This window comes from Propithecus coquereli, unplaced genomic scaffold (assembly GCF_000956105.1).
Source record: "Propithecus coquereli isolate 6110/MARCELLA unplaced genomic scaffold, Pcoq_1.0 Scaffold163, whole genome shotgun sequence".
NCBI classification, from domain to species: Eukaryota; Metazoa; Chordata; class Mammalia; order Primates; family Indriidae; genus Propithecus; species Propithecus coquereli.
The window spans coordinates 1,340,829-1,354,118 of NW_012140858.1; the positions used below are offsets into that span (position 1 = coordinate 1,340,829).

Sequence of the window (13,290 nt, forward strand, 5' to 3'; positions counted from 1 at the left end):
GAGAGTGTGTGTGTGTGTGTGTGTGTGTGTGTGTAAACCAGTGAAATAGACGGATTTCATGTCCAAGCCATCATGGTTGGAACCAAATCAGCATTTTCAGAAATGGGAGCCCAGAAGCTAAGAAAAGCGTAAGGAACTAAATTATAGGAAATTCACAGAACCTGGACATGTCAGGCTAGGGGACAGGGAAGAGAATGAGCACCTCTGGACTTTGACAATCACTGCAATTAGGAGTTTACCCTGGCCGGCATCTAGATTTTGTATGTAATACTGAATATTTTGTGGTAGATCAATCCTGTCAATTATAAACCTAACCAGGTACTAACTGGTAAAGTCCCCTTCACCTATTTGGTTCCTAAATACCATTTCAATTCACCAAAAGCCACTAAAATATTTGACAAAATCCAAGTGAGGCCAGCAGGATGCTTCTGTAACTATTAATGTCTAGAAATTTACTCCTCCATGTTTTTAAATACAGGCTTGCCCCCAACCCCCAGCCTTTTTAAGGAACTCATTAAATGAAAATGAACTAAAAAGGAGAATGTCAAGCAGTCCAGCAGTAAAAACAAATACAGTAAGTTCGGGGTGGGGAGATCCATTCCCAGAAAGAAACAATCCATCACAGTTCTTGTGGGAGTTGCCTCGCTCCAGCCAGGGCAGCCCAAGGGGCAGCAATGAGAACCTTCACAGGTAATGAGGTCCTGAGCAGGAGGTCCCTGCTGATGCAGTCCCTGCTAGTAACCGTGCTCCCAGAACTAAGGTAATCAGACAGATCATCTTCCTGTCCCCCTCTAGTCTGACAGTCTGCCCCCATTCCCCAGGGCCCAGGCATATGTCCCAATCTGAAAGCTCCTGCCTCTGGATGTACTAGTGACTAGGCCCTTTAAGAGTCTTTCTTCTGCTGCCACTTCTGAAGTCCTGGCCTCCCACATATGATGCCAGGCTATTTCAAACCCCCTACCAACCCAGCATAAGCCCATAACAAGGCTGCCCCTCCCTGTTCACACTGCCCCACCCCAGCCCCATCACTGCACTCTCCTCCCACCACCCACACAGGAAGGGAGAGAAGTCACAGGGGTAGCCTGACAGGGTTGGGCCAGGTGACAAGACAGCAGCCCTCATCTGTATCCTAGACGTCATGAGTAAGTGCCACACTCCTGACACACTGAAGTCCACAAACATTCCCACCTCCCAAGGAGGCCCTTTCACCCAGAGACGACAGCTGGCAGACACCCAGTCAGAAATCAGTTATACTAGGTGATGAGCAGAGGATTACTTCAGCTTATGAAAGCTGGCTCAGAGGAGATAATACACAGAATGCAAGAGTTCAGACTGCATAAAAGTCAAATGTGCAATAGTTAAGATCCACCCAAAACAGCTAATTACTTAGAAGAACAATGCTCATTTGGATGTGTATGTTCTTTATTTAAGCCACTACCCTAGAATTCGTGGTTTGACCTGCTTGCCTTCAGTATATCATAATGATACTAACATGTCAATCACAGCCCCAAAAGCTCTAAGAGTTAGAGAATCTAGGAGAGAATAAACAATGTCCTCATTGTTCTTCTAAACAATTCTTCTAATCTCCCAATTTTCCATTTCTCTACACTCTTAAGGAACAAATATATGTGAAATAGCAAAAGTAAATCAAAATGTATTCCAAAGCTGAATTCTGGTTTATAAAATATCCCATCACTCAAAATTCCACCTAAATGAATTAAGACATCACACACCATCATCAGCAATATACACACCAAAAAACAGTAGAATGCACTGGAGAGAGGAGTTAAATTAGTTAAATTAGAAGACAGCACCAAAATGCAATTTTGGATTGAAGGTACAAAATCCCAGGTACTCAATGAATATTGAATACTTGGCATCAGAGAATTATAATCTGAATTTACAGAGTTTCAATCAAAGGACCACCCAATATCATCCAAGAGTGAAACTGACACCATACTCTTGTTCTGCCTTAGAATGAAGTAGAATTAAATGGCTTTTTAAAAAATCACAATCACAATGGCAGAATTAGGAATATCCCATTATCATAGATGATACCTCCTTTAATAGCTCTTTCACAAATAAAACAAGTAACTTCATGATGACATTCTTTGGAGCATGCAAAATGATTTTTTGTGGTTATTGCAGACCATGTTACTTATAAACCATCCCTGTCTTTTCTTTGTGCACACTGCTAAGTAACAGCTTTAAGTTTTGTTAAATTTTGTCTTTTTCTTCTTCCTTGCTAATTTTTTTATCATCACAGAGAATAGAGGTTTCAGGCATATACAAACGAACACGAACTTCACTGATTTTCTCAGGACAGCAGGAAAAGGAAAAAATCCATGAAGATTTTGGAGAAAAATTACTACCTGATAACCTACACATTTTTGAATGCTGCCACAAAAAAAAAAAAAAGCGCACACATCCTAAGGAACTGAATCTACTAACCTCTACAATCAATGTGATACATGGTTTATCCAATCTTGACAAAAATCCTCTGGATCACCAATGGTTTGTTCATCCACTCGTACATATGCAATTGTATAAAGAATCTATTATTTAGAACACCAAAAAAAATACAATTAAAAGACATACACATAGCTACCGTTTCAAGAAAAAAATAAGCATCTTTCATTTCTTGCTAAGATCTTTGATGCTCTGCTTTGCAAATTCAGTACAAAGGAAAAAATTATAATGATTACCAAATTTAGGAAAGAATAAGGAATATATCCATAAATAAAATTTATTCAGAACATGCTAATGCTTCAAAAACTACACTAAAGACTAAAAAAACTCCAATACCAATATAACATATATTTTATCATATGTGTATATGTATATATATCATAAACATACAAAATCTTACATTAAACTTAGAAGTATCTGAATTATACAATATTTTACAAGAAGAGTGTGTGTGTGTACATGCTATTAGCATATTATTATAACAGAGAATGGTTAATAGTCATAACCCTGGTAACCTTTGACCTCTCAGTATTCCTTATCTCCTTCCCTGGCTCTTTGTCTTCTTCTCGCTCCTAAATAGGCATAGCCCCCAGATGGCTTTCCTCTGGACAATCTGTCTATTCCCATAACTGCACCATCATTCCCACACTCTCCCAAGCTTCAGAACCAAAGTTCCCACACACCTGCAATTCATGTGCCAAGCACTATGCCAAGTTCTTAACATGCATTCTCTCTTCCCATTCTTATAACAATCCTGTAAGATAGATTTTGTTTTTATCTCATTTTACAAATGAGAAAACCAAGGCCCAGAAGTTAGATCCCTTGTTCGAGGCCACTTTAACTAAAAAGTAGCAGAGCCAGAATTCAAAACCTGGCTCTGACTCCAATTCCAGAGGTTTTAGCCACTACTCAAAACAGTCTCCCAAGCTGGGCAAGGTTCATGCCTATAATCTCAGCACTTTGGGAGGCCAAGGAGGGAGGATCACTTGAGCCCAGAAGATTGAGACCAGCCTGGGCAACATAGCAAGACCCCATCTCTACAAAAACTTTTTTTAAAAACAGCTGAGTATGGTGGCACCCACCTGTAGTCCCACCTTGGGAAGCTGAGGCAGGAGGATCACTTGAGCCCAGGAGTTCAAGGCTGCAGTGAGCCAAGATCATACCATTGTCCTCCAGCCTGGATAACAGAGTAAGACCCTCTTAAAAAAAAAAAAAAAAAAAGGCTCCCTAAACAACTCCACACAGCTGCCTCAATAATTCAACCCATTCATTCAACAAACAATTTGTTTGTTGAAAACAAACCTATTCTCTCTTTTACTTCCACTTCCCTAAATCTGTCTAGAAGCTACACTCTCCCCTATTCCTTCACCTTCACCACCACCCTCCACCCTCTGCTGTCTCCCAGGTTAGATTCCTGGAATCATCTCTAACACCTCCCCGTCTTTAATAACCCTCATCTACTTACCCAATAATTTCTGCCTATTTTAGGGATTCTAGATTATATTACCTCCTTGACAGATCCACTTCCAATGCCCCAATTCAGAGTCTAAGTTTCATTTAACTTGGCCACTGTGATACCCTAATTGGTCTTGCTGTTCTTGGTTTTCTGGATCCTTACAACCAATGTTATACCACTGCCACCCGTTATCCTTATAAAACAGATCTGCTCATGTTACATCCCAGCTTAAAAGCCTTTGATGGTTCTCTCCTGCCTACAGAACAAAGTCCAAACTGTGTTGGCATTCCTACAACACGCTGGTCCCAATCTATCTTCCCAGCGTCATCTGCTATTGCCCCCCGCACACCAAAAATAATAATAATTTAAATAGAGCTTAATTGTTTATACAGTGCATTTTCACATACATTAATCCTAACAACACTATGAGTGTCTCCTGTCATCCCAATTTTATGAGAAAGAAACTGAGACTTGGGAAAGGAAGATAATTTGCTCAAGATCCCAAATCATACAAGCCCCACGGGCCAAGTCTCAAACTACAAAGCTCATCTCCTTGCCCAGTGCTTCACAAACCATAACATTCCATTCCCATATCAGACTTATTCAGCTTTTTCTGAAAACACACATCATTTTCCTACCTCCATGTAGGAGCTCAAGCTATTGTTCTTTTAGCCTGGAATGCTATTCTCATTCCTTGAGGTTTCCGAAGAACTGTTAGGTACTTTTCTTATCATGCTTTGTTTTAGTTATTTATATAGAAATCTGTCTCTACACTGAAGTATAAGCCCTCTGAGGACAGGACCATAAGTTATTCACTCAATTTTAAAAGTCTGCTTATTGAATTGAAAAATGTGAAGGTAAAACAAGCCACATAAGGTGGCAAGTATCAAGGCAGTGACTGGTCAGGCCTGAAATGAGAGCTCAGCAATTGGGATCAAACCATCTGAGAACACTGGCAGTGCCTACAATTTTAACATGTATCTTCTGAACAAGATCAATAACCCAGTGCCAATTATTCTCATTGACACTGGCCTTTATTAAATATTACAGTTTACTGTAAGCATAATTCACAACAGCATGGGGTAGAAGTGAAAAATTGAAGTTAATAAAAAATAGAAATACCATTGTCATTGTCCATTTTAACTTTTGAATTTGGTTAAGTAACCAAAATTTGAATGATACAGGCTTGACTTTAGCGTTTCTACAAAGATCAGCTCAGCAGCATGCATGCCTGTCATTAAAGCAATTATCTCCTTGGGGCTATTTCAGAATGCCCACAGAATCATGCTCAACTACACAGCTACACACACAGCAGCCCATCTCTCACCCTCTAAAAGAGCCACTACGGCACTAGCAGAGGCTCTCAGAAGGTATCTGACATGTTGACTATCTGACCAACTTTTGCAACTGAACTTTCCCATGGCTATGTCAAATGGTCAAATTGAATAGCATAAGCTTTAAGATTACAGGCTATGGCTCCCTCATGAGTTGTCTTTATCCCAAAGAAGATCAGATTCTAAGGATGCCTTATAATTATAAAGCCCAAAATACAAAACCACTAAACAGCTGGTCAGGTGAAAAGTCTCAAACGCTTCCTTCCTTTTGTCAGAAATCTCTCTACCGGCTGCTGAAATATAACTATAATGTCAACTTTTTCATGAACTGGTAGAGGATATTAGGAAAAACCTAGCCAGCTGCATGCCCTGCATTGAATTTCATTTCATTTGCAACAGTTATAATCACTCTAAATACAAAGAAAGAAAGCTACAAACTCTAATCTTAAATAATTTACAAACTAGATTTTAGAACTGCCTATAATGGAACTAATGTTCTCTTTTTTAGCACCTTATCCAAAAATCTAGTATGTTCTGTTCAACAGACATCAGAATATTGCCACATTTCATACACTACAGGAGATTCCTTCTAGACACTAGCAAGACATTAAAAAAAAAAAAAGAAAGCTACCTTAATCTTGTCATAAACCATGTATACTCCCTTACAGAAAGATAATACAGTAATAGAGCAGAATTAATAAATTTTCAGAATCGGAGAATCTGAGTTCAAGCCCTAACTCTCTATAATGAAGGTAGCTCTACTACTGAAACAATAATAGCACCAAACTGTTGTGAGGCTTCAATCAGTTAAAACCTACAAAGCAATTACAATACACAGTAAGCCCTCAACAAATATTAGCCTTACTATTATTCCATTATAGTCACCTGACTCAAAGTGAGAATTACATGAGGTTTGCGAAAGGATAACAAATTCTAACAAATTTCAACCCAAGACCAACCCACGTACCTTTTGGCAACTTTCATGCTCAATGATACTACTCCAAAAAAAAAAAAACGAAAGAGAGAGAGAGAGAGAGAAAGAAAAGAAAGAAAGAGAAAATAAATGAAAAAGAAACTTAACAAATTCAATTCTGCTTCTTCTGAAAACTGTGGTGGCAAATATAATTGAAAGTTGCCATAGATTTAATTTAAATTAACATGACATATATATTACTTCAAGTGCAAAGGTAAAAAATGTTGATCTGAAATCTATAGAAATGCAATGTGACCAGCTACACATCTCTAAATAACAGACCTAGAATCACAGATGATACGATATGATTACATAATCTGTATAATACTTTAGTATTATATAATTACATATATCTTTGGTCCTTACATATCTACTTACACATATTCTTCCTCTTCCTCGATAGTATTATAATTCCTTTGGTGGGCTCTGGTGTCTCTTTTGTACCCAATAACAATGATGAACAACAGTGAAATCATTGGATTAAAACAACATCTAGGTGAGAATCTAACCATGCATCTGATTTGAACTTTGCATCAGCATAAACACTCCATGGTACACACAGGTAATACGGCCTGAAGATGGGTTATGAGTACACACTGGAGTCTGACACCTGGGATCCAATTCCAACTCCACCACTTAGTTTTTGTGGGACCTATGGGACCTAAGAAGCCTGTTTCTCACTCCATAAAACTGCAGTAATTTTACCTACTTCTTAGGATTATTCTGAGGACTAAAAGAATATATATGAAGCATTTAAAATAATGCCGGTGCTAAAATATTTAGGGGCAAAGTTTTGATGTCAACAATTTACTTTAAAATGCATTAAAAAAATGGACTGAGTACTTAATGCCACTGAAATACACGCTTCAAAATATTTAAGATGGTAAATTTTACATTCTGTGTATTTTACCACAATTTTAAATTAAGTAAAAGCAAAAAATTTTTAACAATTTTTAAAAATCAGATTGAAAGATGGATATGATAGTTATTCAACCATCAATGGCAGAATCTAGGCGGTGGCTATGTGAACGTTCACTTTCAACTTTTCTGTACGTTTGAAGATTTCACAGTAAAATTTTAGGTAAGAAAACAATGCTGGCACCTAGTAGTTTGTATTTATCATCTACTAGTCAGATACAATAGCAAATATTCAGATAATGAGCTCTTTTTTTTTTTTGGTGGAATTTTAAAAAGTACCTTTTACCAGCCATCTGCAATTTTATTATAGCCATGCTGAAACTAAAAGTGGTTTATGTGAAACTTCTTAACCAGTATAGATCTATGCGGTTTCAAGTTAATTTATTCTAAGATACCAAGAAATACAGAAACCAAGTCAACAGATATGACATGCGCTTAGTGATTGATGATTTGACTAAACAAAACAATGGAAAGACAAGGATTAGAATTATTTTTTCCTAACTTTCCATTAGCTGCTTAACCCAGTAAATTCCCTAACTACCAGCACCTTAACAGGTATCTGAATGTACAGGAGCACATTGCATATACACAAATGCTTCAGCAACTTTAGAATGATATCCAAGTCTTCCTCTAGTTTTTCTCCCCATTCCTACTGGTAATTTCAGATTTTAACATGTTTAGTGCTACAACAGTAACTCACACATGCAGTACAGCAATTTAAAAAATCAGACAGTCTCACACTCATCAGGATGATTACTTCTGAGAATAAGATAACAAGTGTTGGCAAGGATGTGAATAAACTGGAACCCTTCTGCCCTGCTGGAGGGAATATAAAATGGCAGCCATTGTTGAAAACAGTACAGTAGTTCATCAAAAAATTAAAAATAGAATTACCACATGATCTATCAATTTCATTTCTGGGTATACACCCAAAAGAATTTAAAGCAGGGTCTCAACAAGATATTTGTACACCCATGTTCCTAGCAGCATTATTCACAATAGCTAAAATGTAGAAGCAACCCAAGTGTCCACAGACAGATGAATGAATAAGAAAATGTAGTATATACATACAAAGGAATATCATTTAGCCTTGAAAAGAAATTCTGACACATGCAACAACATGGATGAACTTTGAGGGCATTATCTAAATAAAAAAAAAAGGCACAAAGAGACAAATACTGTATGATTCCATTTATACAAGGTACCTAGAGAAGTCAAAACATAGAAAGTAGAATGGTGGTTTCCATGGGTTAGGAAGAGGAAAGAATGGGGATTTGTTGTTTAATGGATATAGACTTTCAGTTTTGCAAAATTTAAAGAATTCTAGAGATGGATGGTGGTAATGAATGCACAACAGTGTCAATGTACTCAATGTCCCTGAACTGTACACTTAAAACGTGGCTGAAATGGTAAATTTTATGTTATGTGTATTTTGTCATAATAAAAAAAGAAAATCAAGGAACTGAACTCCTCAGAGGGCCTGGTGGTGCTCCCACTTGGAACTGACAGACAAGCAATCTATTAGCCGACTCTATCTCTAACCTTATCTACTCAGACTCTATCCTGCCCAGGCTCACACTGTTTACTTCAACTTCCAAAAGAGCAAACAGGCCCACACGGTGGCTCACGCCTGTAATCCTAGCACTCTGGGAGGCCGAGGCTGGCGGATTATTTGAGCTCAGGAGTTCGAAACCAGCCTGAGCAAGAGCGAGACCCCCGTCTCTACTAAAAAAAAAATATAAAGAAATTGTCTGGACAACTAAAAATATATAGAAAAAATTAGCCGGGCATGGTGGCGCATGCCTGTAGTCCCAGCTACTCAGGAGGCTGAGGCAGTAGAATGAGGCAGTAGAATAGCTTGAGCCCAGGACTTTGAGGTTGCTATGAGCTAGGCTGACGCCACGGCACTCACTCTAGCCAGGGCAACAGAGTGAGACTCTGTCTCAAAAAAAAAAAAAAAAAAAAAAAAAAAGCAAACAGTACTCCTGCTCTACCAGTCCTATGTCAAAGCAACAACGAACTTAATTCCTCTACACCTGCCTCCTCTTTAAAACACGGTTAATTCCTACGTATGCACCTCACAAGGTTGTTATGAGAGCAAAAGTGAGATCATGTATATAAAAGAAGCTTTAAACTGGCAAGCACCAAAGATACATAAATTATGTTTATAACTACTTTCATATGGAAATTCAGAAGAGGCTTTAATATAAGCTTCACAAAGCTTGGAACACCTCATCGATGCTTCATTCCCTTTAAAACCCACATGATTCCCCAATAACAACCTTTATTGTTTTTGCAATAAACCGAAGGGCAGCTTAAAAAAAAAAAAATCAACCACCCAAAACGCAATCAGAAATTATCTTACATGCCCTGTGAAAATTGGGTATTTATGACCCCAGCGTGGGGCCGTGGCGCCCCGGGACTACAGTTCCCACAAAGCATCGAGGCGAACCCGGGTGGCGGGCGGGGCGGCCTGGGATTCAGGGTGACCAACGCTCTCCCCGAATATGGATGGCAGTCCCCGGAAAATTGCAGTGTTTATGGTCGAATGTGCACTGACTCTCCTTTCTAAAAGCGCTGTCACCTCGTGGTTTCTCCTGCAGTTACCACGGCACCCCTCTCTGCCCTCCCTGCTCCACCTGAGGGTCACCGCCTATTCAAGACCTTTCAGCTGGTTTCTAGGGTGTCACAGAAAAACGCCTTCTCCCCCTTCCCATTTCCAGAACTCGCCCAACAGTCGGGACCGGGTGCCATGGCGGGGTCAGAAGGGACGGGCAAACACTGCTCGTCACCCTGGGGCTCCGGGTTGTCCGCCAGCCCAGGCACTGCGGGTACGGAGCTGGGCTCCCCCACCCCCGGGCCGGGGCGGATCGCGGGTAGAGGTGGCTCCGCCCGGGGCTCCGGTTTCAATTTCGCAACGTGACGGTGCAAACCTGAGGCCTACAATCGCCGGCGGCGGCGGCGGCCCGCGCCCCGCCCGCCCGCCAGGCCCGAGCGCCCCAGCCCCCCGCACGCCGCGGCCGCCGCCCGCCCACCCAGCCTGCCGGCCCGCGGGCGCAACACGCCCCAACCCTCCGGCCCGGCCCTGGCCGCCGCCCCCCGGCCCTGCACGGCGCCGGCTCTGGCGCCGGCTCCGGCTCCGGGCCGCAGGGTCGGCCACCGCACTTACTCAGCTCATCCTGGGAGGCGGAGGCGGCGGCCGCAGCCATGTTGTGCCGGGGAGGGAGTGAAGGAGGGGCCGGGAGGGGGAGGGCGCGGAGAGGGGCTCGCGGCTCACGGTGCAGCAGGGGCCGAGAGCCGCCTCCGGTCACTCGGCGCGGTCCGCGCTGCGCCCCCGAGGCCCGCCCGGCGCCGCCTGCGTCCTCCGCGTTGCGAGCGTCGCTTTTAGCCGCCCCCCGCAAGCTCGCGACTCCGGCGATCCCGCAGCCTTGCGCCTCTGCGGAGCCGCCGCCGCCCTCTGTGCGGCCGAATCCCCGTGCGCCAGGCCGCGCGGCGGCTCTACGACTCCGCGCCGCGCTCGCCCAACTCACGCCGGTTTTATATTTAGAAAGAGCTGAGCCATCCTCCCAGCGGCCCCCCCGCCGGGCCTCTCGCGCGCCCGCCCGCCCTCGCTCGCTCGCGGATCGTCCTGCCCACCTGTCGCCGCCCGCCCCGCGAGCGCTCCCCGCGCGGACCCGGCACGCGGCGGCCTGCGCGGGCGGCCGGGCCTAGCCGCCCCGCCGCGCGCGGAGCAGCCTGGCGCGGGCCGGACACACGGGCCTCTGACCTGAGTCCGAGCCGGTCTCCATCCTGGGAATGCTGCGCTCGGCGCCGCGGGGCGGGGGCCGAGGAGCGAGGCGTTTTTCGGGCCGTGCCCGGAGAAGCCGCGCGCTGCAGTCCGCGAGGGGCTTGGCCGAGCTGACCCAGGCTACTTCGGCCAGGGAAGATCCTCGAGGCGAGGCCGACGCTCCTTTTTAAAGGTTTGTGGCTGTCACGTTGGCTGGGCCCGACCTGAAGAAACACGCCTGTCCAAAGGAAGAGACGTGGACTCAGAAAAGTAGAGCCGGGTTCGGAGTCTGCGGGAGGAAGCCCCGCCCTGCGCCTCCCGCCGAACTTCTCGCCGGGGCGCTGACTCAGTCCCGGGCGAGCCCCGGCGCCGCGAGCGGCCCGGGACAGGCCAGTAATAAGGTATAGGTTGCTGATGCTCAGGAGCGGGCTACCGAGTGAAGGAAACTCACTAAGCCCTACGAAAAGTTTCATGAACCAAGATTTGTAAAGTTCAAATAGAAGTATGTATGCTTATATTAATATGAGCTATTAAGATTTTGTTCAAATACCTACGTTCTTTATGGTAACCAGAGTGATTAATTTTCGGTATACGGTTTTAACGTTATGCCTTCAGTTTGTCCGTGAGGTCACGTGCACTCGTAAAATGGAATTTAAATTAAGGGGTTGCATAATTGCTGTATTTTAAGTGCCAGTATTGTCATAACAAATTAGGTACAAGATCAGATCTTCTCTCTCTCTCTTTTTTTTTTTTTTTGTTGGTATAAGAGGAAGAAATCAAGATGGTACAGTGGATTGAAATTGTATTTATTCCTCAAAGCGGAAATGTATAAAGCTCTAATTGTATTGAAAATTGAATATCTGTTATTCTAGATGTGACATGGTACTTACACAGCACTGAAGACATTCTTACTTCCTTTGTTGTTTTTATTATAGAAATTATCCATGGGCTTTGTAAGAAATGGAAATGATTTGGAAATCATAGAAGTGAAAGTCCTTTCTCTCAGTCCCACCATCCCACTCCTGGGAGAAATTATGTTTAACAATTAAAGTGTGCGTCCTCCAAGACCTTCTCTCTGCACAGTATATGCAGCCTCAGAAGGCTTTGATGGAGATGAAGTTCATAAGATAAAGTTCTGGATCAATGTTTTTTCCCCCACACACATTGTTCTATGTAAATTCAGAAAACTCTACACCACCACCACCTTTTTTTGTTAATGACTTCATAGCACTTTAAGTTAACCAAACCCTTTTTTCATGGACACTCCTGCTCTTTTGTTTGATACTGCCTCCAAAATAAATGCAAAATGAACTACTTAAAAACAAAGCACACTAAAGCAACGGTCTCCCCAACTCCATGCCCACCATCCCCATAAATCATCCCCGTTGACAGTTCATATACAACATCTCCTCACTATTTGTGACTATATAAAGTGGCTGCACCAAAAACTGGTTTGGGGAATCACTGGCTTCCCATAACCCCACATGAATCCTTCTAAAGCCCTCTCCCAAATAAAAATGGAATCTAAATAAAAAACAGTGAGTTTGTTAGGCGATTTTAACCTCCAGGTAAGACCGTTTAGCAAATAGTTCGTCCTATGCAGATGATCATAACTCACTGTGACCTTGAGTTCCTAGGCTCAAGTGATCCTCCTGCCTCAGCCTCTCAAGTAACTGGCACTACAGGTGCACGCCACTGCGCCTGGATAATGTTTTTTGTAAAGTTTTTGTAGAGACAGGGGTCTTACTGTCCAGGCTAGTCTCAAACTCCTGGCCTCAAATGATCCTCCTACCCAGCCTCTCAAAGTCCTGGGATTACAGATGTGAGCCACCATTCCTGGCCACCTTTATAATTAGGTTGATTTAAACAGTACTTAGTGGTTGTCTTTTCTCCCAGTCCTCTCAGCTCCGTAACTGAGGTTAGTGGAGGAACATTATCAGGGGGGCTCCTGGAATTACACAGTTTCTCAGGGATACCAATCCTTTTAGTTCATTCAGGCTGCTATAACGGAATACTATAGACGGGGTGGCTTATAAACAACAGAAATTAATTTCTCACAGTTCCGAAGGATGGGAAGTCTAAGATCAAGGCGCAGCAAATTTGGTGTCTAGTGAGCCCCCACTTCCTGGTTCATAGACTTCTTACTGTGTCCTTACATAGCAGAAGGGTCAAGGGAGTTCTCCAGAGTCTCTTTTTTAGGGGCACTAATCCCATCAGGGCAAAACTCTCGTGACCTAATCATCTACCAAAGGCTCTACCTCCAAATGCCATCACATTGGGGGCTTAGGATTTCAACATACGAACTTTGGGGGAACACATTCAGTCCATAACATATTTCTTTTCAGAATAACAAGTAGCTTTAAAAAAAAAAAAA

At 42.9% G+C, this 13,290-nt stretch overlaps 1 protein-coding gene across 1 annotated transcript in view; it reads right to left on the reverse strand.

Annotated features, from left to right (window-relative positions):
• KIAA0368 (KIAA0368 ortholog) overlaps positions 1-11,324 on the reverse strand; it is a 139,538-nt gene extending 128,214 nt beyond the window's left edge. Inside the window, exon 1 of the mRNA XM_012641131.1 lies at positions 10,917-11,324. Within this exon, the coding sequence (XP_012496585.1) occupies positions 10,917-10,938 (22 nt within the window). The 5' untranslated portion in view covers positions 10,939-11,324. The remainder of the gene's footprint in view (positions 1-10,916) is intronic.
• Positions 11,325-13,290: the final 1,966 nt, after the last annotated feature.